This window comes from Chionomys nivalis, chromosome 25, assembly GCF_950005125.1.
Source record: "Chionomys nivalis chromosome 25, mChiNiv1.1, whole genome shotgun sequence".
NCBI classification, from domain to species: Eukaryota; Metazoa; Chordata; class Mammalia; order Rodentia; family Cricetidae; genus Chionomys; species Chionomys nivalis.
Genome location: NC_080110.1, coordinates 398,223 through 425,894, shown reverse-complemented (window position 1 = coordinate 425,894; position 27,672 = coordinate 398,223). Strand labels below are relative to the sequence as shown.

At 38.1% G+C, this 27,672-nt stretch overlaps 3 protein-coding genes across 3 annotated transcripts; all 3 read left to right on the top strand.

Annotated features, from left to right (window-relative positions):
* The first annotated feature begins 4,892 nt into the window (after nucleotides 1-4,892).
* Nucleotides 4,893-9,450, top strand: LOC130866170 (olfactory receptor 142-like). Its single transcript, XM_057757402.1, has 2 exons — nucleotides 4,893-5,792; nucleotides 9,370-9,450. Exons 1-2 carry the CDS (start codon nucleotides 4,893-4,895, stop codon nucleotides 9,448-9,450), a joined length of 981 nt encoding a protein of 326 aa, XP_057613385.1.
* Nucleotides 9,451-15,363: 5,913 nt separating this feature from the next.
* On the top strand, nucleotides 15,364-16,299 carry LOC130866169 (olfactory receptor 4B1-like). Its single transcript, XM_057757400.1, has one exon. It carries the CDS (start codon nucleotides 15,364-15,366, stop codon nucleotides 16,297-16,299), a length of 936 nt encoding a protein of 311 aa, XP_057613383.1.
* Nucleotides 16,300-23,422: 7,123 nt separating this feature from the next.
* LOC130866368 (olfactory receptor 4X2-like) lies at nucleotides 23,423-24,352 on the top strand. The gene has a single exon (XM_057757778.1). It carries the CDS (start codon nucleotides 23,423-23,425, stop codon nucleotides 24,350-24,352), a length of 930 nt encoding a protein of 309 aa, XP_057613761.1.
* Nucleotides 24,353-27,672: the final 3,320 nt, after the last annotated feature.

Below are 27,672 nucleotides of genomic sequence, written 5' to 3'. Positions count from 1 at the left end.
AGGACTCCTCCCCATCTTCTATTTCTTATCTTTCTGCCTCCTCCTCTGTGACGTTCCCTGAATTTCAGGACAGGGGGTTAAAACGATTCCTTTAAGGGTTTAATATTCACAATTCTCTATTCTCAGCACTTTCACTTGTTATGAATCTCTTCACTGTATATTACCCACTGCAAAAAGATTTTTATGACCAGGGTTGAGAGTAGCCCAGGTCTGTGGGTGTATTAGTCAGGGTTCTCTAGAGTCACAGAACTTATAGAATGAATCTCTTTCCTCTCTCTCTCTTTCTCTACATACATACACACATACGTACAGACATACGTATACAAACACACACACGGGATTTTATTGGAAATGACTTACTAGGTTCAGTCCAACATGGCTAAGTGTTGTGGGAGGAAAGTTTACAAATCCAGTAGTTTCTCAGTCCCATGAGGCTGAATGTCTCAGCTGGTCTGTGTATGATAGAATCCCGAAGAAGTAGGCTCCAGTGCCAGCGAAGTAATGGATGTGCTGACAAGGTGAGGACAAGCAGGCCAAGAATGAATGAACCCTTTCTTCTTACATTGTTCTTATATAAGCTTCCTTATGTATAGGTTTTCTCATATATAACAGAAGGTGTAGCCCAAATTAAAGGTGTGCCTTCCTGCTTCAAGATTCTGATCAAAGGGATATTGTCTTCCTGCCTCAAGATTTGGATCACAAGTGTGCTGTCCACTTCTGGATTTTAGTTCAATCCAGATATAGTCAAGTTGACGACCAAGAATAGCCATCACAGTGGGTATAAACACAAACATAATATTTAGAAAGTAGTTTGACTACATGACCATTTAGAAACAACAACAACAATGACCACAATAAGTTTTACCTTAGGGTCTATGACCCTCCCAACTATGGGCTATTGATCAGGCGTGAATTCCCTGCAGTGGAACAGGTCTCAAATCTGTTCAGAGACCAGTTGGTTACTCCATAGCCATCACATCACTATTGCACAAGCAGGCATATTGTTCCCGGTATGCCAGTATTGTAGCATGTATGGTCCAGCACTGGGTAAGATAACTGAGCCTGCATAGCACCTTCTGGAACCAGGAAAGCTATGCTGTAGGGAGGGCTTGAGATTTATTTATCTATGTTGTTGAACAAAACTGTGTGATGTCTTCCACGATAAGGTATTACCATGTGCTTTTCTCCACTAGTATTTTTGACATATTTATTTTTTTCTGTCCTTGAAAGGATTGAGTTGACTGTCTAGAATCATTTCCTCTCTAACTCAGTTTTATCCTAAAAGTAAAATTAAGAATGCTGCATTCATGAGGTTTAGTGACTTTATTTTATACAGTGTATTGTTTAGTACCTATAGCAGAATTTAGAACATTTTAGAATTCAGTACTGTATTAATTAATGAATGAATGGACTGATCAACAAACCACCTCTGTTTCAGAAGAAGTTCGTGCTATATTTAATGACTGGACAACTGTTCTTGACAGACGGAAAGAACTACAAAGAGGCTAAATGCTTTTATATACAGAATACACACAAAGGCATGGAGGTAGCATTTGAGGGAAGGATTTAACAATGATAGGCTTGGTAGACTCTTATGATAATGAGAAATTTAAATAAAAGAAAATGAGAAGGGGAAGTGGAGTGGCATAGCTATAAGTGGATAGTGATCCCAGTACTGATCACATCAGTATCCAGTGGGCTTCTTTTCTTTCCTTATTCATCTGGAATTGATTTTCAGTTGGTAAGTTTAGTCAAATGGCCCCTGCATGCCTTACTTTCAACACTTTCTCTCTAGTGTGTTCTTTCTCTCTAGTGTGTGTAAAACAACATGGAAGAGACAGAAAAAAATAATTGGAATAGATTTTGAAATCTTTTTCAAGTTTATTTGGCAAGTTTTACTCTAGGGAAAAGAAATTCCATGGAGAAGCTGGTCTCTTGGCTATAACATGAGGGCTGATTTACTAAAAACAGTTCTAGTATGTGGGAATTCAATTGCAGTGCTTGCATTTGGTGTGGGTTGGGTACTTATTTATTAAAACAGGATCCAGAGACTCTGGGTTTACTATTCTTAAGGATTTTGTTTCTTCAAAATTACAAATCTAAATGCAGATGCTGTGAATTTTCCACTTTTGTGATTTAAATTAGACTCTGCCTACTGTGTTTTCTTTTGAAAAGCTGCCATGATCCTTTTGATGATATGTTCTAGGAGACAAAGCCAACTCCTTAACTAAGGTAACAATAGTCACCACATATCACCAATGATAGCCTAGTACTTTTTGACAGAATGATAATTTCTAACATAGTACCCAGAAATTATTAGAGTGTGTTGGAAAGACAATTGTCTCCTTTTCGCCTGTGCCACCCCATATACAAAAAGAAGGAGTTGGAACAATCATTCTTAATATTCTTTTCAGCACTACTCCCAGAGTGGCTTAGTTGAGTATGAGTGGAGGGTCTTCAATCAGCTGGGTGGTAACAGCCCACAGATCTTGCTTGCTCCAGGGCCAGCATTTTCAGGCAAGAAATCCAGTTATTATCCCACTCCAGTTTTCCTAAGTCTGAACAAACCGTGAGCAGTGATGTGTTCCAGCAGGGTTCCTAACATGCTGACTTGGAGGCACATTGAGAGTATTTGAAATTCATGCTATTTATTTTTATTTGTTGTTCAAAGAATGCATAAGAGCACAGCAGCTGTTCTGATATAAAGGTAGGTGGTGTGACTAGTGGCAAGGTGCAGAGTTTCTCAGCTGACATAGGATTTTGGACTAGTTAAATTTTTTTTATTAGAGCAATAAGAATTCATTTTTGAGATGAAGAGGTGGTTGAGTAGAGAATAATGGTATAAAATAAATAGCATGAAATGTGATGATACTGAAATTCCTTTACAGTTATGCATACTATAATGTGCTATTTGGGGATTGCCAGGTTGGGGTCTTTATTGGTAGAGGTTCTTTACTTCACTCCAAGGTCAGTCACATTAGTACATCAAGGGATCTCATATTTTTCATTAGTCATGGTCTATATTCTATCATTTGTTCTAGAATGAAGCAAAGCAGGAAGTATTTCTTACCATCTCAGTGGGAGTTTGAATGGGTGAGTGAGTGGGGACAGGGAGAGGAAGAAGAACAGGCAGGAGAGAAAGAGAGAGAGAGAGAGAGAGAGAGAGAGAGAGAGAGAGAAATTTTTAGAGGCAAGGGTCATTCCCAAAGGAGTTATGGATGAAGCCTGGAACACTGTGGGGCTCCACAGTTATTCTATCGCCAAGTGATGTCTTATATTTGTTCTAGTAAATTTATCTTAATTTCTGTAATAGATCAAGATTAAATTGTGTTTAAGCTCACAGAAAAGTTATGTGTTTATTTAAGTAAATATACCTAAAATTTCTAACAGTGGTCATATTTAATTTGAACTCTTCTCTTATACCTTTGTCTTTGGATTCTGTTAATGAATGACTGGTTCATTTCTTATTTTGGTCACATAACAATTGCTTGCTTGCTCAATAAAGTTAAGAGAGTATGCTTCCTATTTGGGTAGATATATAGTTCCACCATAGGTTTGGTATGTACTTAGATGATTTAATTTATCCTGTTGTAAAGTGGCATAAGTTCATACATTCTATGTTTGTGGGAAACTTAGTATACCTGCTCCTGCCCCCATGAAAGCTGAAGTAATTCAGAAGGGAGGCACTTGAGTGAGCAGAAAGCATTGCCTTGTTGATGAAGATGATAAGAGAGATGGTGGTTTACATCTGTCCAAAGAGCTGTTGTGTAGTTTACTCGTGAGTTCGAACAACATATGCACACAGGCATGGCAGCATTGGATATACACAAACACAGAGATAAATGCTCCAAGGAAGAAGCATGCTATCTAAAATACTCATGAGGAGGAGGAGTGAGTAAGGACCTACTGTGTATGCCTAGTTTCTTCTTCTAAGTCCATTCAGCTCTCCTACAGGGTGTGGCTAAAGTGTATTTTTACTGTAAAAGGGAAGAAGTTCTCTTTTCCATAGTCTGTACCAAGTTGTGTAATTGAAAATGAGTCTTCTTAATAAAAATAAAATGATTTGTTGTGTTTGATGATTTACAATATGTAAATACTGTGGCTTTGACTGACAAACAGATATCAAGGTAGTGCTCTCGAATGCGGAGCTTGGGAAAGACTTATTAAATGGTTGTGATACACTGCCCCCAATACTTGTGTTGGGTTAAACTTCTTTGCAACTCACTTGTGGAAGTGCCTGTGCATCCATTTGACAGTAGTTTGTTCTCTGGTCTTCAAGTCAACAACTAAACATGAGACCAACCATAACTTCAACATTAGTACTTGCTATCTCTCGTTGTTGATCGATTTTTACAGTGTGTATTTCTTTTTACATATTATGGGAATTTACTTGATAACTGGTGAGATATTTTGACTTGCATTAATACATTAATACAACAGGAAATGGATAGTTGAGAAAGAGAAGAAAGAAACAAAGAATAGAGGGGAAGAAATATGCCAATTCCCCAAGAAGAAGAAGAGGTATCAAAATACAGTAAAGGAGTACAAATGCAGGTTCTTAGCATGAACGACTGCCCAAATTCAGAATACGTTGTCATAAATATGTACCAGAAGCTAGAAAGAATGGTCCTGGACTGAGAAGTGACCTTTGCCTGTGTGGTTATGAGCAAGCAATCATTCCTCTGAATTTCTGTTTTCCAGTGATAAAACTAAGTAAAGTAAAATATAAAATGTTAGAGTGCCATGTTGAATTCCTAATTAATATCTATTGGGTAAAGGGATAATTAGTAAGTGGTTTGCTCGTTTGCTTCCTCTGAGATCCTGTAAGTGGTGTTTTTTTTTTTTTTTTTTCAGGCTGATCCCTGCCTGATGTCCACTCCTGAACTGAAAACATGGGCAAGGCAAATAATGTGACTGAACTGATCATCACTGGCCTTTTCCAGGATCCAGAGGTGCAGAAGGTGTGCTTTGTGCTGTTCCTTCCCGTGTATCTGGCCACAGTGCTGGGCAATGGCCTCATTGTCACAATAGTCAGTGTCAGTAAGAGTCTGCGTTCTCCCATGTACATCTTCCTCAGCTCCTTGTCCCTGGTGGAGATCTGTTACTCCTCTACTGTTGTTCCTAAGTTCATCACTGACTTACTTGCCAAAGTTAAAACCATCTCCCTGAAGGGCTGTCTGACTCAGATATTCTTTTTCCATTTTTGGGGAGTTGCTGAGATATTTTTGCTTGTGGTGATGGCCTATGATCGCTATGTGGCCATCTGCAAACCTCTTCACTATATGAATATCATGAGTCATCAAGTGTGTCACATGCTGGTGGGTGTTTCGTGGCTGGGGGGCTTTTTGCATTCTCTAATTCAGGTTCTTATCACTATTCAGTTGCCCTTCTGTGGTCCCAATGTGATTGATCACTACTTTTGTGATCTCCAGCCGCTATTCAAGCTGGCTTGCACTGATACCTTTGTGGAGAGTGTCACTGTAATGGCTAATAGTGGCTTAATTGCTCTGTGTTCCTTCCTCGTCTTGGTGTCTTCCTATATCATTATCCTTGTCAACTTGAGAAATCATTCTGCAGAGGGGAGGCGCAAGGCCCTTTCCACCTGTGCCTCTCACATTACTGTGGTCATCTTGTTCTTTGGACCTGCCATATTCCTCTACATGCGGCCTTCCTCTACTTTTACTGAAGACAAACTTGTGGCTGTTTTCTACACAGTCATCACCCCCATGCTAAACCCCATCATCTACACACTCAGAAATTCAGAGGTGAAAAATGCCATGAGAAAGTTGTGGGTCAGAAAAACATAGGGATGCTAGTCATGGGGAAGGGGAAGGGCCTTAGCCCTGCCTCAATGAGGGAAGAGGACAGTCCTAGTTGGCTTCCCAGGGGAGGCTTTAAGCTCTCTGAGGAGCATATTGGAGGTCAGATGGGGGTGAAAAAGAGGGGAATGGGAGAAGAAGAGGGAGGGAGAAGTGGGATTGGTATGTAACAAATAAACAACTAAAAAACCCCTAGGGATGGAGTGAAAGACAGCTAAAAGAAGGGGTTTATTTTAAAATATGTAAATTATCATTGGCATGAATCTATTTTCTGTGAGATATTATAAAATGGTGGTCATAGACATAAGGATATCACATTGCTGCTTCTGTGATTCTTATTAATAGGTCAAAACTCCATGGTAACCCAGTGTTGCATACAAACACAGTGCTGATCTGACCTTCTGGAAGTTTATGGAACTTGATTATCTTCCTGATAACTGCTTTTATCATGCCTTGAGAGATTTGAATATTCAAGCCAAGTGAAAATGTAAAACCCATTAAAAAATTTGTAGTTTTAGGTCAGCCCTGAAAACATACATACAAGTAACATTTTACAGACTGAACGGGTTATATTTAGGAATATTTATGTATATAAACACATGTGCATGCAATAATGATTAGTGAAAAAAAGAGGCTATGAATTTGAAGGAGAGAGGGGAAAAGTAAAGTGGAAGGAGAAATGTTGTAATTAAAAGAAGAAAAAATGTACTTTTTCTCCAAAAGAAAAAAAACATGTGTTTTAAAAAGAAACAGTAACAAATTTATGGGGTAGAATATAATAATCTCAATACATGTATGAAATGTAAAGTATCTATCTGGTCGGGGAAATTGTCATGTGTATCACCTTGACCACTTAGCATTTCTCATGTTGGAAAAATTCCTCATCAGCTCTACTAGCTATTTTGAACATTTAATTATTGTTTACACTTGTAGTTATTATGAAGCAATGCAAATCATTAGAAGAAATTTCTTAACCCAGCTGCACTTAGCATAAGGTGAATATTTTTATAAATACCCTTTGAGTAAATTTACTCTTTGCTTTATTTATTTAAATACCTCAGGATAACAACTTAAAAAGAAAGTTCTTTACATTTAACTTAGAAAGGGAAGGAGCCAGAGGAATTAACCAGGAGATATTGGCAGATAAGGCTAACAATCTGATTATCCCTTCTTATGTGGAAAATGTATCATTTAAATTGCATCCAAGGATTTTTCTGTTATTCTGACTGCTTCTTAGGATCTTGTATGATATGCCAATTATGATCACTAGACAATTCCTGTGAACAATTTCAGTTCTTGTGACATTTTGGCATTTAAGAAATTACTTTAGGGCCTCTTACAATGTTCAAAATTTATAAATGAAGATGATACTAAAAATAACATACACATTCTAATTTGATCAGCACTGTTTGTTGAAGATGATGTCTGTTTTCCAGTGTCAATTTCTGTCTTTGTTATAAAAAGTAAGGTATATATAGGTATGTGGATTTATGTCCGTATGTAGAAGATTTCAAATAGACCATACTCAGCACCCTGGACAAAACTCAACCCTAAGTCGATCAAAGACCTCAACATAAAACCAGATACACTAAACCTGATAGGAGAGAAAATGGGGAACAGCCTTGAACACATTGGCACAGGAGATGACTTTCTGAACAGAACGCTGTCAATACAGACACTAAGATCAGTATTTAATAAGCAGGTCCTCATAATAATGAAAAGTTTTTGCAAGACAAAGACCATATCATGAGGACTAAAAGGCATCCTCAGAATGAAAAAATATATTTTTATTAACTCCACGTCTGAAAGAGGGCTGATATCCATAATATATAAAGAACTCAAGAAGCTAAGATATCCCAAACCCAAATAATTCAATTGAAAATGGGGTACAAACCTAATCAGAGAATTTTCAATAGGAGAAATGCAAGCGGTTGAGAAACATTTAAGAAATGTTCAGCATCCTTAGCCATGAGGGAAATGTAAATCAAAAGTACATTGAGATTTAATCTTATACCTGTCAAAATGGATAAGATCAATAACACAATGCTGGAAAGCATGTGAATTAAGGGGAACACTCATCTATTGTGGATAGGGGTATAAACTTGTACAGCCACCATGGAAATCAGTATGACAGTGAAACATAGGCATCAATTCACCTCAAGATCTAGCTATACCATTCTTGGGCATATACCCAAAAGACACTCCATTGTACCACAAGGAAACAGACATGTTCATTGATGTTCTACTCATAATACCTAGAAACTGGAAAGAACCTAGATATCCCTTAACAGAAGAATGAGGCAAGAAAAGGTGGCATATTTACAATGAAATATCACTTGACTGTTAAAAAGTAAAATCATGAAATTTGAAGGTAGATGGATGGATGGAACTTAAAAAAACATCCTTTCTTAGTAGAGAGATGGAGCATCTTTGGTGCCACTAAATCTTATGAATTTTCCTGTTTTTCTTTTTTGTATGTGTTGTTTGAAGCTGTAGGCGAATAGTGTGTCTAATGGCAGCACTGAGTCTTTGTTTTCTTGATGCTTCTACTGTTTCTTGTTCATGCATGAATATTCACAAGTGACCATCTATTTCCCAAGAAGTTGCTTTACCTTGGATGACTTTATTTCCTTTTCTTATACAGAAAACTTGTAGAGTCCTGCTTTAAACCATCTTCTTTGTGAAGGATTGCTTTCCTTCTTGAGAAGAATTGTTTCCAAAATTTTCATTGCTCTATCAGTTTTTAGTATAATGATTATAAATGTGTACCTCAAAATATAAGTTATCAAGTAGAGGACTATTTATTGTCTCTTTCTAGTAGCTGTGAATATCATAACTGATGTTTTATAACTATTGGTGTGTGAACAACTCTTGTGGCTGATGTGCAATTCTTGCTGCTCAAGCCTTACAGATGCTACTTGAACATTTTCACACTGAAGAGAACATTTTTTTTTCATTATTAAATTTTAAGGGATCTCTGGCTCTGAAATTCTTAGGATGTTTTGATTGTCTTCCAGCTATATCCGAAGAGTTAAGGTGCCCAACTTCTGTGAACAATAGTTTTTACCTACATTTAGCAAGACAAACACTAGGAAGACATCCGTATGATTATCTTGACTACTTAATCTGATAATATACATGTTGAAGTTTTTTTTGAGTGTCTATGTGAATATGCGTGTGTGGGTATGTATATCTGTGTTCACTAGCATCTGAAGGCCAGATCTCAACTTCAAATATTATTTCCCATGTGTTGATCACTTGGTTTTTTGTTTGTTTGTTTGAAAACAGAATTCCTTATTTGTCTAATGTATGCTGATTTGGTTAAGCTGGGTAACAATGAACCTTAAAAACTTCCCTCTCCCTTCCTATCAGGAACTTTTAAGCATTCCACATCTATTTGTGTTCTGGCTGTTAAACTCAGCTCCTCATACTTACACTAAGTACATTACTGAACTAGTTTGTCAAATCACATATAACACCTTTGGGAGTTGTGTGGCCTAAATTTGGACCAGCATATGAGCCTTTGTCCAATAGGTTCCTGCGACGTAAGACCCGTCGAGTCAGTCAGTCACTCAGCAAAACCAGTGGACATTGCCACAGAGCAAAATATTGCTGGGAACGCGAGGCCTGAAAGCTCTCTTGAATATTGTTGTTTTTGAGAATATGTGCGTATGTTCTTCACCTTTTACCTTTGTAATTACAAGATGTTTTGATGAACATAGATGAACACTTCCAATATGTATGTATGTATTTTTCTATTTAGTTTTGATTCATAATAATAAACTTAACTCCACAATCCAACTAGACTTGGAGAGTGATGAGGATAATATGGATTCTAAAGAAAATTAGTGAGAGTGGTTGTTTTGGTATGGTGAGTAGATAGAGCAGAGGTGCTTTCCTGAACTACAGAAGGAATGGTCTTGTGGGTAATATGTCTGAAAGTCAAAAGAATTAGAGTTGTCCATAGTCAACAATGGAGATATTCTTTCTGGTCTTACCATTCTTGGACCCTAAACTCTCCGTAGCTTCCACAATGCTCATGTCTACTTTCACTTTCGCTAACATCACCTGTTTGCCATCTAGCCACTCAGTCTTGGAATGCAGTTGAAAAACTAGGAACAGCTGGTGATTGGTCCAGCATTTTCCATAGGCAAGATGCCAGTGTCTGTTTGCTTCAGGCTGAAGTTCTCATCTTCAAATTTCTTCCTATAGATGGAATGCTACATTACAACATGTGAAGTTGTCATCCTGGAATAAGAATCTTGGAATAATTCTGTGAAAGGAGTGATCCTTTCTTTCTAGTATTTAAAGCACAAAATTTTCCTGTTGTCTTTGGAGAACTGTCTCCAAACAGCTCGATGAAGATGTGGCCCAAGGGCTTGCTGTCAGCCACAATGTCAACGATCATGGTGAAGCTGACCATGGCTACAGCAAACATCAACAGGGGTGAGTGTTGCCTGCAAAGCCAACATTTTCATTTCAGAAGAAACAGGGAGGAGAGATGGTATGAGTATACTGGCATAGTTTATCAACTGCTTACCCTGATTTAGTGCCTTTGGGCTATTTTATTTATAATCCGGTATTTATTTTCAGTGGAAATGTATGGGGGAAATGCATTGAATTTGTTTCATTCATTACCTTTCCATTGCATCACTAAAATTGTATGGCTATGTATGTAATTAATTGAAGCCGTCTGATTTTGTCCTTGCATCATACTTCATTTGGTAAATTTTTACTCTAGAGAACAGGAATTCTATGGGGAAGTTGGTCTCTTGACTACAGTGTGTAGCTTCATTTATTTTAAATAGTTTAAAATTCTGAGCACGTAATTACAACTCTTGGAGTCTGAGTGAGGAGGTAGGATTCCTGCAATGCAACTGGATCTTAACATTTCAGGTGCTTTTTGTGGCTCTTATTTCTTAGATTCAAATATTCTAACCCCTTGAATTTTCTTTGGGATTTGTCTTAGGTGTTATATTTGTTACTTCATAAAGCTCCCAAGACCACTGGTGATTTATCCTTGAGGATAGTTTAGATCTTTGAGTCATAGTTGTACCCATCACACAGTTCCTTTAAGGATCCAGATGTTATGAAGAAGTACTGGTTTTTGAGCTGGTAATTGGAAATAACTAAAATGTGGACATAACCTCTCTCAGTTTATGTCACTCCGTCTATGAATAGGAAGTAAAATATCTCCCTGAATTCTTTCCGTATCACCCTTAGAAGGTTTATCTGATATTGATCTGGATTTGGTGCATCATGCAGTTGGTGAGATATCTGTTGGGTGGTGCTCTTAGTTAAATGACTTCATTTGCTAAGATCATGATTTAAAAGGAAGTATACAGAGGTCATCCCCATCTCACTGCATTATAAATTTCATGTTGGATGCATCTTGGGCGTCTTTGAATTCCCTACTGTTCTACGATTTGTTTTGTAAGGCAGAGCAAGCACACAGCAGCTCTTCTGACTTAAAAGTAGGTGATCTGCCAGGAAGCAAAGTGCAAAGTTTCCTAGCAACCACATAATGCTGGACATAAATTTTTCTCCCAGAGTCAGAGCTTATTTGTTAAATCAGGTAGTTTCTTTTGGATATAAATTTTTGGAGACTGTTGTTATTTAAATTGATAATTTTACACACTGTTACAGAGTTTATCTATTTTTAAAGTCCTTTGTAATTTGGGGGTTCTTGTGAGGTACCATTTGAATTTAAGGAAGTTGGAGCTTATAATTAAAATAGCAGTCCCATTGCTTCACATAGTGATCAGGCATAACTGACACACAAAGTTCTGCTTTCTGTTTTTTCTCAGGCATGGTACCATTTGGTGTAATGCAAATTCAAAGAGATTATTTGATATATAGTTTCCATACTCACCTACTGATTTGTACTTCCATATCTTGATCACTTTGTCTTCTATATTTCTAGGTGAGGCACCATAGTGGACTGAAAGGATGTATTTATTGTCTGCTATGGGAAGGAGTAGGAACAGAGAAGTGGATGTTAGAGAGAGAAAAAATAAGAAAAGTCTCAGATGGTAGATAGGTAAATAAGAGTTACTTTTCATAGAGGAAAGCTACTAATGTATTCTTCCTCTTGTTGACAAAGCTTGAAAACATGGGTCCTTACATGAATTTTCTCATCTCTGAACATCTCAGAATGCTTCTAGTAAATTTACCTTTGTTTTTGTAATGAATCAGGAATATTTCAATAGAACATGAGATAAGAGTTGTGTGTTTTATTTGTCAAATGAATACATGCCCTGCTTCTAATAGTTGGTCATTTTTATTTCTCTATACTTACATTTTACATACATGCCATGCCCTTACTATGCGTAGTGTTGTAGTTAAAGAGCACAGGTGTTGTACTCTGATTGCCAGTTTTCAAATCCTGGCTGTGCTGCTGTGTAAACCTAGAGTGTCTAATTTACTTCTATGTGTTTATGTTTTCTCATTTGTAAAAAGGGAGAGAGAATAATCACACCAATTTTACAGGTCTGATGTACATGATAAATATACTAATTCATATAAAGTATTTATAAAGGTGTGATATGTTAGGAAGTTTTCTATTAATACCAATATGCAAACAATTGCAAAAAAATAATTGTAATTTCAACATTAGACAATTTATTTCTTAGTAAGGGATAAAAATACAGAAGCTGAAATAATAAAAGATCATATTAATTTCTTTGAAACAAATATGGGGTACTAATGAGACAGAATTCTACAGAGCTTTATTCTCATAGCAGTGATGTTCACTGTACAACTTAGAAGGAATACCAAAGAAAGAGGTAAGAGCATTTTAAGTAAGAATAAAGACTCACAGTGTTCAGGTAGCAGTTGACAATAAGGGTGCAAGGAGTTTACAGTCAGCTTAAAAAGGGCCTTACATTTCCTCTAAAGATATCAAAACTCATGCTGAAGGCAGTAGAGAATAGTTGGTAAGATTCAGTAGAGAAGAAATGTGGTTAGATTTGTATGTAAGGAAAATGGTTGAAGTATTTCCCCAGTGTTTAGAGAGGAGAAGATATAATATGAGATCGTGTAATTAATACAAACTCACTGAACCAACATGACTGCAGTTGATCCTAGAAGATGCATAGGACCAGAAGGGACAAGGAGTGGGTATTTCTGATGCAATGAACAGTGTAGGTTTATAGAGGCAGAGAGGAGTCTGACTTCAAAATACGTAAGTTGAAGTTTGCTGGTCAATAAAAAGAATTGTTGAGGTGGCTCATATTTGAAAGCCATTAAAAGTCTGTTAGAGGGATCCAGGTTTGCCCTGGTTATTTCCAGGTGACAAGTCATTAAGCACTAGTTAGAGGGACTCAGGCTTGCCCTGGTTATTTCCAGGTGGCAAGTCATTAAGCACTAGTTAGACTCAGGCTTGCAGAAGAGTGATCTGAGGAAGGAAGGGTGTAGAAAAGCAATTTTCTGATTTCCATTACAAGAAGAGTGGGGCAGGGCAGCTGGAGAGTGAAGGACTTTGGTAATTTAGTTATCAGCTTTCTGGGTGTGAGGAGATGTCCCCAAGATGGGGGAGGAAAGAACACACTTGGGATCTGGTATGCGTACAGGTGAAATTAATGTGGTGTGCTGGTTGGATATGGGAAATGAGATAGGCATATGGGAAATGAGACAGGTAGACACCAAAGCTCTAAAATCAGGCAGCTTAGGGGGTAACGGGATCACCAGAACATGTTCTAGGTCTTACTTGATCTTAGAGGGTAATGGGATCACCAGAACACGTTATAGGTCTTACTTGCTCTTAGATCTTCTGTAAAAACACAATGTAGTACACCAACATTTGCACTCCTAACCCGTCCATATCTTTTTGCTTCTGAGTGAAGATGTGGTAAAGTGATTCTGCATTGTCTCCCTATTTAGCAACATGATTTCTTAGGTGACCGGATATTCTTGGTGTTTCAAAAGCCTTGCACCAGATTATTGTTCTTATTTCATAGCACATGCCATGATGAATTTGAACATATTCCTTGTTGTGTCCTTGAATTTAAATGTAATTTTGAAGTTGAATAAGGTTTCTTTAAAAGCATTAGCTCTTTGAGTCAGTTTGTTTTTGGTTCTATGAACTTCTGACTTCTCTTTCTCTTCTGAAATCTTGCCTTTTATCTCTGCCACACAGAAATATTCTTCCTAAAATATTGTGACTCTTGTTTGAGTAGACAGAATATTTTCATATTTTTATGTATATTTAATGCTTTGCATTTTTTTTCCTGCTTTAGAAAGTATGAGAAACATTGTTTTGGTGTCTGATAAATTTGGTTTGTCATTTTGTTTATATGGGTGTTAGGCTAACTTAACAAAAATAGCATTTGAGTTTGAGGAAGATTGCCTTTCTTTCTTACAAAGATGGAAACAAATATGGTCTTATATTAGTTATCAGTGACCTTCACACAAGGAGACATACAGCTATCTGCAGCAGCTTTGGATACACCCAGCCAGCTGTGGTAGCTTTGGATACATCCAACCAGCTGTGGCAACTTCAGATATACCCATCAAAGGGAACACTGTCTCTATAGCACTCAGACAGAAGTTGTCCCTGAAGTAGATTTGGAAGTTCATCCTGGAACATTTCACACAAAAAGAGGGAAAGAGCCCAGTTGGGTGTACCCAATTTTTCCTTTCAAATTCAGTCCACGCCTCTATGTCAGGGTATGGCATATACACCCTATGTTATAGTTATGTTTCTACAGCATCCTCTCCTTGGAAGGAGACATCAGACAGAGGTAGAGAGGAAATGCTCTCCCACACACCTTTAGCAATGTTTTAACAACTCTTTCTCCTTAACAAAAAATCAGCTCTGAAGTGTTGCTGGTTTCCAGTGTGTAAATACTGTCCCCACAACTTCATCCCATTTCAATCAACCAAGGTGACATCACTGAAAGTGCACTTGGGATAAGATGCAACCAAAGCCAGAATGTCACCACGGCCTCAAAACTTGTATACAGGGGCCATATCTGCTTACATTATTGGAGGGGGAAAGAGTGTGTGTAGGCAAGGAAAGAAGACAGTGCAGGGGACTTTGGCGGAGAATGATCTGTGAGAAACTAAGTTCCTGAGGTGCAAAAAAGAAAGATGAGGAACCCGGGTCAATCATAGATGTACCCAGGGGATTTCCTCGTGGGAGGGCATCTATTTAAATGCTATGCAAATGACGCAAACAGGCTTTCCACGTGAATGTTCCACTGCTTTTTGAATATCTTATGTAGATTAGAGAGAATCCCACAGTCAGAAGCACTTGTCTGAGTCTTAAGTTTTACCATATTCTATGTGATCTTTGGCAAATAAATATTGATTTCTCTAACTATTCATTTTCTACTGATTTTCATTTTCTAATAATGAAAAGTAAGGTAATTAAAATAAATTGTTAGATAGATAATGTTTAATATTCAGTAAGCTTACCTCAACATATTGCAAGCAGTTTTTCACTCTTTGATGTGATACAAACATTGTGGATAACGTCACAGCTATTGCTTGTTTTATTGCAGGTCCCTCAGCTACTGGTTCCTGGCATATCTGAACTGACACCATGGTCAGCGTAAATAACGTGACTGAACTGATCATCACTGGCCTTTTCCAGGATCCAGAGGTGCAGAAAGTGTGTTTTGCGCTGTTCCTTCCCGTGTACCTGGCCACAGTGCTGGGCAATGGCCTCATTGTTGTGACAGTCAACATCAGTAAGACTCTGCGTTCCCCCATGTATATCTTCCTCAGCTACTTGTCCCTGGTGGAAATCTGCTACTCCTCTACTGTTGTCCCTAAGTTCATCACTGACTTACTTGCCAAACTTAAAACCATCTCGCTGAAGGGCTGTCTGGCTCAGATTTTCTTCTTCCATTTCTTTGGGGTCACTGAGATCCTCTTGCTTACAGTGATGGCCTATGACCGTTATGTGGCCATCTGCAAACCTCTTTACTACACAGCTATCATGAGTAGGAGCATGTGTCACCATCTGGTGACTGGTTCCTGGGTGGGGGGCTTTTTTCATTCCATAATCCAGATTTTTATCACTATCCCCTTGCCATTTTGTGGTCCCAATGTGATTGACCACTACTTCTGTGACCTCCATCCCTTATTTAAGCTGGCCTGCACTGACACCTTTGTGGTTGGGGTTATTATGTTTGTTAACAGTGGATTATTCTCTGTATTTTCCTTCCTTTTCTTGGTATCCTCTTATGTTGTCATCCTGTTCAACTTGAGAAATCATTCTGCTGAGGGGAGGCGGAAGGCCCTATCTACCTGTGCCTCTCATATCATGGTGGTTGTTTTGTTCTTTGGACCTGCCATTTTCCTCTACTTAAGACCTGCCTCTACCTACACTGAAGACAAACTTGTGGCTGTGTTCTACACTGTCATCACTCCCATGCTGAACCCCATCATCTACACACTCAGGAATGCAGAGGTGAAAAACGCTGTGAAGAAGTTATGGGGCAAGAAAGTGAACTCCAGTGTGGAACAAAATTAGAAACATGACATTATAAACAGCATGCTTAATATGACAAGAACTTTAATCTGACTTTCATAATCAGTGAAGGCACAAGTCAAAATCTGCATGCTCATGTTTTTTGTTTATTTGACTTCCATCATGTCATAGGTATCAGTATTTTGGAGTATTGGGCTATTTTACATGTCTTCTCTAGTGATCTGTAGTGTGTACGATTGATGAATAGAACTTCTGTAATGTATGTATGCAAAACATAGCTCTCACATCAAAAGGAACAAAACAGTTTTTTTTCTTGAGCCAATATGAATTAAGTGAGAACGTACGTAGACTCAGGATACATGAAACACTAGGTTTCACTGTGGTGAAAGGTTAATAGAACCAAAAATCATACAACAAGACAATTTTCAAATAAATTGGTGAGAACTTCAGGTTGATTGGTTATGGAACAGTGTGTGCATGAAATCTCTACTATAGGCTTTAGATAGTGTGTGCTGGCATTTTTGAGTTGGTGAAGTTGGTGGTCTTTTAAGTTAATAAATACCTCAAAGATTCATGTGATAGTCACAAGGACATTAGGTTAGCCACAGAGATGGACAATGGATGGCTATTAATGACACTAAAGTTAGCTCATAATTTGGCATGAGTCTAACACCCCAGCAATCCATAATTATAAAATTCTAATTGATCAGTCAATTTTTTAGAATCTTAAACACATGTGTGGCTTTCCTCTGGGAATCTTAATTTACAAATGAAATCCTACCCTGCCAGTTCTGTGACATTTCTCCCTAATGTTAGCATACTCTGGTATGTGAAAGGAACTTTGCATCTAATGACAAAAGTTCATGTTTTGCCTTGTTTCCTTGCAATTTTGGAGGTACTCATAGGGTCCCTTTCCTGATTCTCCACATGTATTTCCTAGGCTGACAATACTGAATCATCAACCTGTTCCTCACCCTCTACATCTCTGTTCTTTCCAGGTAACCTTACATGGCAAGTCATATATAACAGGAACTAAGCTATACAATGAATAAAGACATCAAGGTGATGCTAATATTATTTACCATTTGGAAGAAGATTGGGTCAGATATGAGAATACCAAGAATCAAAGAAGAATTTTCTTAGCAGTTACCTTAATTGAACCATAGATATTAAAATGGCATTAATATATTATCTTGTTTAAAAGATAACCAGCTTTATGAACTCCATGGGAATGTCCCAAATCTGTACTTGAAAATTTTATCAGAGTGATTGATATGAATTCTATGTGAGTAAATAGCTTTTGCATATTTCAAAGCCTTTTCACATTTATATTACTTCTTAAAATCTTCAAAGCAACTCTATGATGTTAATGGAATAGTAGTCAATCATTCAGAAAGTATAGCTTCAGATATATAAATGCCATTTAGATTCAGTTTGGGTTGCAAGGAACAGAATCTAAAATAAGAGAGTTGTGAAGAAGTAAACAATTCAGCGTAGAAACATTCTCTCTCATGTCTGTCCATCATCAAGCCCTTTCTTTTCCAAGTTTACCTCCTGACCTGAGATGAGTGCTGAAGTTTCATTCACAATGGTAGTATTCAATTGACACAGAATTTATATCCAGTGAAATTTAAAGATCTTAAGAATGCAATTCATTGATTTTTGACAAATTTACACACTGTTTTCCTGATATCTAAGAGAAGACATGTGCGATTATTTTGTGTACTTTCATGTATACCACCTCTTCCTCACCCAACAGCAGTGGCTGCTCTAATTTCTATCATTAGGTGTTTGTTAGTTTAGCATCTTGTTGTATACAAAGAAATACTAGGATGATTGTTTCTCTCTTTATATTGGAACTCTTTCACTGATTTTAATGTCTTTGAAACTCATTTGTACTATGGATTACAATAATTTGTTATTTTCTTTATTGAGTGGTGTGCCACTGCATGAATACATCACAGTAAATAAAAGGTATTTCATTGCCAGACATTGGTCATATTTATAATACATAAGACAAAGAAGGGTTGGTGAAGATGCAGGCTATAAAGTAGTCCCACACTAGCTCAGAACTGAGTATAATAAATGGCACTTTATTGAGGGGTAATCTTGAAGATCATAGTTCTCTGCATGGGTGGGGAACAGGAACTGAATAGAGGAGCAGAGCAGCCTAGAGAGAAAGAGCGAGGGCACACAAACTTCACAACTGCATTTACAGTGTAAGAGACCATGCCCAAGTGGGCTTGTATCTTAAAGGCTATATTGGCTGAAAGAGTTCCAACAGCATCTTCCCCTTTTGTTTAACTAAGATAGTTACAAGACTAATACAAAATTATATACAATAAGAATAAATATCAAGTATAGAAATTAGAATTACAACCAGCACAAACAATATCAAGCAAGAAACATATGCTAAATGTTTCAATAATTATCCTATCCTAAGGAGTCTAAGTCTTGTGTGAGAAATGGCTTGGCCAAGTCATGAGAGGAAAGTAACTACAACTATCTAGTCTTCAACCCCATCAAGGACCTGAGAGCCGGGCGGTGGTGGCGCACGCCTTTAATCCCAGCACTCGGGAGGCAGAGGCAGGCGGATCTCTGGGAGTTCGGGGCCAGCCTGGTCTACAAGAGCTAGTTCTGGGACGGGCACCAAAAGCTACAGAGAAACCTTGTCTTGAAAAAAAAAAAAAAGACCTGAGAAAAGAAATAATATTACTTGAGTAAACAGGAAATACAATCAAGCAACTTCCAAAATGTGCAATAAATGAAAGAGACAACTGGCTACCTGGGCAATCATCCAAAGTCTCATTTGCAGTGTTGGAGCAACCAACTTTGGCTAAGGCCTAGAGTAACTGACAGACCATTTTCAGAGGCAGGAAATATTTAAGAATTGTCTTACCCTGTCTTGGCAAGGTTTGGCAGTCTTTTTTCTTATATCCTGCTTGTCCTGCTTAGACATTTTGCCAGTGGTCAGTGGCAGTTCTTTGCCCAAAGGCCAGTTTTGCCAAGATGAAAACAAGCTTCAAGTGGAGTGTTTTCAGTGCCCAGCATTCTCTCAGGAATAGATTGGTGATACCAGGAGTAATCGTGTCTCACGTCAACAGAAGCCTAAGTTAAGTGCCATATTCTACAGATCTTTGAAGCGACTGAAGATTACCTATCTATGTGGAATACAATCTCTATATACCTAAAGAATCTGATTAGTCTAACTAAAAGTGTGACAAACTTGAACAGAATTATAAGGTCTTTGTTCCACCTTACTTAAGTCTTTGGATTTGTAACTTTTTTTAAAATTTATTTGCATCAGTACACAATGTATAGGCTCCATTTAATGGTATGTCATGTACAATGTGGGGGAAGAATTCAAGTAGTTCTTTTTATAAGGTTAATTCTGTCACCTTTGGGATAATTGTTATTAACCTCTCCTAAAAAATTGTGCAAGCTCTTTGCCATGGTTTATTGTCTTCCCATAAATTTTAATTTTATCAGTAGTAAAAGGGACTTTATAATCTCTTCTGGATCTATTCCGGCTAGTTGATAAAGTGTGAATTTTACTTTCATTAATTATATAATTCAGAGACCTTTTCCACATAAGTTTTTAATTTTCTCTTGATTTATGTAGTAAAAATATCCATTCTAAGATAATACCTTAGCTCTGCATTAAAATTACTATAGGGGAAATTCTGGAAGGTAATATGACTAGAATGCAATTAAGATTTGGATCCACCTTGTCCACATGTGCCTTCTATAATTTCTCTTCAACCCAAGTTAACTTTTTCTCAGTATAAAATATCAATTTCCTGGGACTATTTAAGTCTTTGTCACCATCTAAGGTTTTGTTTAAATGAATTATTATATCAGGTGTTATGCCAACAGTGGGTAATAGATTGGAAATGTTTCCCAGCAATCTTTGAAAGTCATTAAGAGTCTGCAATAGGTTTCTCCTAATTTGAACATTTTGTGTTATAATTTTCTATAAACTTTTATAAGGTAGGTAATTGGTAGAATCTCTTCTTTGCATTTTTTTCAGGAGCAATTTGTAATCCCATTTAGACAAAACTTTCTTTACTTCTTCAAAAATTCTTTCTAAGGTATCTGCATTTGAATCAGAAAGCAAAATATCATTTGTTGTTGGAGACTGTTCATTTGTTCCAGGCCACTCACACCCAAAATAATCATGCAGAAACCATATTATTTGCAATACTGTTTGGACAATAGCTTAGGTGTATTTTCTAGCTAGCCCTTATATACTAATCTAACACATTTCCATTAATCTCTGCATCACCACGAGGTTGTGGCCTACTGGAAAAGTTTTGGTGGGCTCCAGCAGAGGGATCTGTCTCCTGTTTCTACTACATTGCTTCTCTTACTCTGGCTTCTTTCCTCCTCTATCTGCTTGGCATTCCCACCTTGCTCTATTCCGCTAAGCCACAGGCTTATTCATTAACCTATAAATAAACAGATAATGAATAAACAGATTTATTCATTAACCAATAAAAGCAACAAATAGACAGAACTTTTGACATCAGTCATCCATGTAATAGTAAATTATAGATTAAAGAAATTGTTTGGCCGGGCTGTGGTGGCGCACGCCTTTAATCCCAGCACTTGGGAGGCAGAGGCAGGCGGATCTCTGTGAGTTCGAGACCAGCCTGGTCTACAGAGCTAGTTCCAGGACAGGCTCCAAAACCACAGAGAAACCCTGTCTCGAAAAACCAAAAAAAAAAAAAAAAAAGAAATTGTTTACACCCATAAATTCTCCTTTTCCCCTAACTTACTTGTATAAGACAACAAAAAACAAACCTAAGAATTAACAAATGTAGTCCATATGCCTGATCACATTGCAAGATTACCACTTATGTAAAAGTTCAAGCCACTGTCTTCTCTCCAAATCTTCCTAGTTCTGTGGAAATGTTTGTCCTTTTTAAATTTGCTTACATGTATATTTCCTAATCATTAGTGTCATTTTATTCGAAGCCACCAGATTAAATTTATGATGGGTATGCGAATTCTCACCTGTTAACAGACCCTCCATGGGTCAGTGTTCTGTGAACACTGGATAAATCCAACTGCTTTGTATTTCCCTCTATCTAATGTTTTCTTTTTTTTTTTTATCTTTTTTTTTAATCTAATGTTTTCTATAGAGGTTTCTGAGGTTCTGCTTCCCATGAGGTATTCTGTCTTATTTGGAAGGGAAGAGACTACAGATCTCTGGGGAGTTCCTTCCTCTCACCTGATCATGCCTTCTCCCTTGGTGTCATCTAGGCAACATGAACTTAATGCTGGGCTGTCTGATTGATCAGTTTTCTATGGAACATCTGGGAAGTAAGTCTACTTTTCCTTTACTTAAAAATCAGGTAGAGTTGAGTCCTTAACTATATATATTCTCTATATCTCCAAGTCTAAAACTGAAAGAGGAGCCGATGTATCCTGCTATTTCAGGGAGGTAGGGGTAGGTTATAATTGACTTAGTGTTTATTTATTGGCTCACCAAGAAACAGGGTGAATTCAGAGACTTTTGCGTATGTATATTCAGAGCAGAAAACTCAGAAGAACTCTGGTGTGACTTTAGTTTTTTGTTCATGGGTTTTTTTCACGTGTGATTACTTAGTGTACTTTGAAAGAAAAGGGAGTGGTGCCATGCGAAACATAACATACTAGCAATGAAGTAATGAGAAATAGTCTCTACCATAAGGAATCTCACACTATAGCTAGACAGATGATTGCATAAATAATTATGATTCAGTGTGATTGTGATAAGTGCTATCATTTCAAAATGTCACGAGATAAGAAAGACCATTGTCTGTAAGAACTTATGGATGTGGCACAAGAAGTCATATGATGATAGCTTAAATTGTACTAGGGGATTGGGAGTGGCACTTATCTATGGTCTCAATCCCTGAAGCATGTGTTATCTGCAGGGTATTGTTTGGCATCTTAGCCTCTAAGAAGATAAAGAACTTCCTAGATATCACACAACTGACACCTGAGAAAACCTGAATGTGTGAGCCCATCTTGTGAGCAGTGCCTTCTACTATGACTGGACTTTTTGGTGTTCATCCTCTTTTACTTCTGTGTTTCTACTAGGATGTTCCTTTGGGCCTGTAGTGAACTAAATCATATCACCAGTTTGATTCCTGAAAGAGGCGAATCTTTGTGATATGATTGGAAGTTATCTGGCTCCTATTGTCAGGTACCCTGGATCTTGCTGTAGGAGAGACTCTATGGATACATACAGTCCTCAACTACTTTGGACAAAGTTTAGCAAGTACCAGGATAGTTTCAAGTCAGTTAGTAGTCTGGGTGATTTCCTGAGGAGAAAGATAGCCTTCTCTGGGAAATGCTGCCCTAGAGAATCAGTGGGCACTAGAAAATGATGTCAGGCTACTAACACGGGGGCACAGATTTAGAGGAAATGAGCATGCCCTCAAAGAAGAAAATTGTGAATGGGTTAAACTATGGTGATGTCATCAAGTAAACAACTATATAAAGTGAGAATTCGAAGGAGAAGCAGAATGAAGATCACAGACTATGACTGTGTACAGGCTTTTGGTCTCTCTAAGGGGTGTGGTGTGTCAAGGAGGTACACCATGGACATGTCTTCTGAAGACACTAATGAGTATGTAAGTGGTTGAATACCAGCCCCCTGCAAACCAAGAAATGAAAATGAGCTTGGAGAAAGGCAAAGAAGGAAATCTGTATAAGAAAACACAGTAAAGATGTTCAAAAGTACTAGAAAAGCATCTACCTTGGATGTGACGATACTATCCTGGATGCCCCATGTTGAACAATAAGTGGATTTATTGAGTTTTTAGTTGGTCATCCCTCTTTGACTCCACTCTCCGCAAACAAGTCTATGCTCCTCAGCTGACACATCCTTGATTATTGCTCATTGACTATAGGTGAAGTCTGAAGTTCCTACACCCCTTCATATGTCAGGGGTACTCTTTTCCCACAGCTTTACATTTAGGTATTCTCTCCAGAATTCCAGTCATACACAATGCGTTGACACTTTATCTCTTTGGTACACTCTTCTTTCCATTATTAACTCCTACTCAATTTTAAATGCTTAGTTCACAGGTTTCCTGCAAAGGATTTTATTAAAAATTTAACTATTTTATGTCTTTTGTATCATTTCAGATCATACCACCCAACTTGCTCCCTTATGGCTAACATACACAATGTAACTGAGTTCATTTTTCTGGGACTCTCTCCCAATCAAGAGGTGCAGAGAGTTTGCTTTGTGATATTTCTGCTCTTGTACACAGCTATTGTGCTTGGGAACCTCCTCATGGTGGTCACTGTCGCAGCCAGCAGAAGTCTTGGATCCCCCATGTACTTCTTCCTTGGCTGCCTCTCCTTTGTGGAGATCTGCTACTCCTCTACAACAGCTCCCAAACTCATCTTTGATCTCCTAGCTCAGAAGAAATCCGTATCTGTATGGGGTTGCATGACACAGCTTTTCTTCATGCATTTTTTTGGTGGCGCTGAGATTTTCCTGCTCACGGTGATGGCCTATGACCGTTATGTGGCCATCTGCAAGCCCCTGCACTACACCAGTATCATGAATAGACAGGTGTGTGCTGTCCTTGTGGGAACAGCGTGGATGGGAGGCTTTGTACATTCCTTTGCCCAGGTTCTTCTTATCTTCCACTTACCTTTCTGTGGCCCCAATGTCATTGACCATTATTTCTGTGACTTGCTTCCTGTGCTTAAACTTGCCTGCTCAGACACTTTCCTCATCGGTCTGCTAATTGTTGCCAATGGGGGAACACTGTCTGTGATCAGTTTTGTGGTCCTCTTAGCATCCTATGTGGTTATCTTGTTTCATCTGAGGACTCAAAGTTCTGAGGGGCGGTGCAAAGCCCTTTCCACCTGTGGGTCCCATGTCACTGTAGTTATATTGTTCTTTGGTCCCTGTGTTTTCATCTACATGAGACCTTCTGCTACACTGCCTATAGACAAGATGGTAGCTGTGTTCTACACAGTGATAACTCCCCTCCTCAACCCTGTTATCTACTCCCTGAGAAATGCGGAAGTGAAGAAAGCCATGAAGACTCTATGGGTCAGGACAATCAAAGTAGATGAGAAATAGTCTGGATATTTGCTATCAGTATTGGAATGGTGCTGAGTCCAAATTGATGGGGCCCTGTGAGTGGAAGGAAAAGCATTATTGTAACTGAAGAACATCTTATAAAATACTTGTAAATTAGTTCCTTTTATGGAAATACCTTTACATAACTATTTTAGATTGTTATATTCTTACCACTCTCCATAATACTGTAGCAAATATTTGCGGCAGAATACTAGATTATACTTATTTTAGTTTAGATTCACTTCCTATGGTAATTTTACTGTGACACAGGACAGAAATATCTTTGCTTCACAAGGTCAGTTACTTTGAGCAAATTGCCTTACGAATGCAAGCGTGATAGAAAAAAAAAACACTTCACTTAATAGAATAATATCCTTTTTGGCTAAGAAATGAATGAATGGATTAGCTATCTCACTGTATCTTGACAGATGCTTGTTAATTGCAAAAGGAAACATGTAACTTCTTAACTATCGTACACAATTTCTCAAAGTGAACCTCACTCAAGTAACAAGATAAACTGATGGAGCACAGCTCATTATATGGTGTGCTCTAGAGATACACATTATTACTGTGCTATTATTTCCGAAATATGCAACCTAAGTATAATTTTGTTATAGGTTAAGAGAAAATAAAACTGAATGGTGTTTTGCAGCATTACTGGCATTTACTATTCAAAAAAATAGAGAGAAAAAAAGATTGAAAAAATTGTTTGCCCTTCTTAACTACTCATAAGGGTAGTCTGTATGCCCAGAAATAGATGACCAGCAGAAAGCAAACTCAGTGAGATCTTTGGATGTTTCTTGTTTCATAATGTGCCAGAGCTTTCTTTTTTTCTTTTTAAAAATTTAATCTCTGGGTGGTGGTGGCTCAAGCCTTTAATCCCAGCACTTGGGAGACAGAGGCACACAGATCTCAGTGAGTTTGAGGCTAGCCTGGTCTACAAAGTGAATTCTAGAACAGCCAGGACTGTTGCACATAAAAGCCCTGTCTACACACACACACACACACACACACACACATATTCTTTTTAATATATATATGAATATTCTTTTTAATGTCATAGGTCTTTTGCATATATATACATATATATATATATATAAAACTTCCTGTTTAGTGTTTTTATGGGATTCCTAAGTGTTTAATGAGTGTATCTCTGCTTCCATATCCGTGTCATTTGTCTTTCTTTTTTCTTTGGTTCTTTTCCTTTGTTTTGTCCTATTCCTATGTGTTAGTTTTTGTTTTGTTTTATTTTATTGTTATTCCTTTAAAACATGTTTGTTTTCTAATGAGAGATTGAAGAAGGGTATATCTGTATGGGAGGGAAGTTTTTTCTTTATTTTTTTGTAAAAGTAAAATATAATTTATTTAAATGATTGATAGATAGTTGTCATTATAGTATGTATATGTAGGATCACATCCCTAAAACTACCCGCTCCCATTAAAGATGTAACAAATACCATATAAATCCTGGATAACATTTTATAGCCTGTTATTCAAATGCTCTGCAATCAATAGAAGAATGGATAAAGAAAGTGTGGCACATATACACTTTAGAGTTTTACTCAGCAGTAAAAAACAATGAAATCTTGAATTTTGCATGCAAATGGATGGAAATAGAAAACACCATACTGAGTGAGATAACCCAGACCCCAAAAGAGGAATATGGTATGTACTCACTCATAAGTGGATTCTAGCCATAAGCAAAGAACATTGAGCCTATAGTTCGTGATCCTAGAGAAGCTAAATGAGAAGGTGAACCCAAAGAAAAACATATAGTTATCCTTGCCGAGCAAAAGTTGGGAGCAGGGGAGTGGGGGTGGGTTGGGGGGAGAGAGAAGGGAGAAGGGGAGGATGGGGGAGAGCTTGAGGGAATGGGATGGTTGAGAAGGAGAAAGGGTGGCTATGGGAGCAGGGAAGAAGATATCTTAACTAAGGGAGCCATTTTAGGGTTGGCAAGAGTCTTGGCTCTAGATGGGTTCTCAGGAGTCCAAGGGGATTTCCCCAACTAGGTCCTTGGGCAGCAGAGGAGAGGGTGCCTGAACTGGCCTTCTCCCATAGCCATACTGATGAATATCTTGCATATCACCATAGAACCTTCATCTGGCAAGGGATGGAGATAGAGACAGAGACCCACACTGGAGAATTGGACTGAGCTCCCAAAGCCCAGATGAAGAGCAGACGGAGGGAGAACATGAGCAAGGAAGTCAGGAGCGCAAGGGGTGCGTCCAGCCACGGAGACGGTGGGACTGATCTAGTGGGAGCTCACCAAGGCCTGCAGGACTGGGTCTGAATGAGCATGTGATCAAACCGGACTCTCTGAATGTGGCTGACAATGAGGGCAGACTGAGAAGCCAATGATAATGACACTGGATTTTGATTCTACTGCATGTACTGGCTTTTTGGGAGCCTAGTCTGTTTGGATGTATACCTTCCTAGACCTGGATGGGGGGGGGGGTTGGACTTCCCACAAGGCAGGGCACCCTGACTTCTCTTAGAACTGGAGAGTGAGGGGGAGGGGAGGAGTGAGAGGGAAATGGGAGGATGGGAGGAGGTGGAAATTTTAAATTAATTAACTAATTTTTTAAAAAAGTCTCTCCTAAGCACCTCTGGAGGGATTTCCAAAGAGAGGGTGGTGTCCACACATAGTTGTTTCTTTCATGCTCTGCAGGTAATTAAAATCCCTCCAGAGGTGCTTAGGAAAATCTTTTGATTGGAGAGCATTTGAATAACAGGCTATGAAATGTTATCCAGGATTTATATGGTACCTGTTACATCTTTAATGGGAGTGGGTAGTTTTAGGGATGTGATCCTACATACACATTCTATAATGATAACTATCTATTAAAGATGCCTTTTGTTGCTTGGCAGACCACAATAAAATCCAGCTGTTAGTAATGGCTGCCTGTGGAAATCCTGTCTAGGACTCTCCAGGAAATCACATGTGGGAGCCTAGGGTTCCTCTGAACACCCTTCAACAAATGCCTACAGCTGAAGTTTCTTTTTAAATTGTTTATTCAGGATGAAGTTAATTGAGTAGCAAGACTCAACTATGTCCCAAAAGATGCTTAAGTGAACATGTCACTACGATGCTATACGCTACATTTTATCACATGTAGATCTGTGTGTAAACCCAATTGTTGATAGAGGTTTCTCTCCAGCCCATTGTTTCATAGCACTTCCCCCTTTTCTTCAAAAAAATTCTATGAATCTAATCTCCTTTGTTTAGCTTTCTTCCTGACCATTATCCATAACAACTTCTAATCAACTCTCTAAAGAAAGAAAAACACCCATAATCCACTTTTTTGGGAATGTGAGCATTG

Bases quoted from the DNA above. Each gene is read 5' to 3' on its own strand.
- LOC130866169 (XM_057757400.1), top strand. From the start codon at position 15,364: ATGGTCAGCGTAAATAACGTGACTGAACTGATCATCACTGGCCTTTTC.
- LOC130866368 (XM_057757778.1), top strand. From the start codon at position 23,423: ATGGCTAACATACACAATGTAACTGAGTTCATTTTTCTGGGACTCTCT.
- LOC130866170 (XM_057757402.1), top strand. From the start codon at position 4,893: ATGGGCAAGGCAAATAATGTGACTGAACTGATCATCACTGGCCTTTTC. The intron at 5,793-9,369 runs GTCAGAAAAACA...CTGCGACGTAAG, and splicing joins ATGCCATGAGAAAGTTGTGG to ACCCGTCGAGTCAGTCAGTC.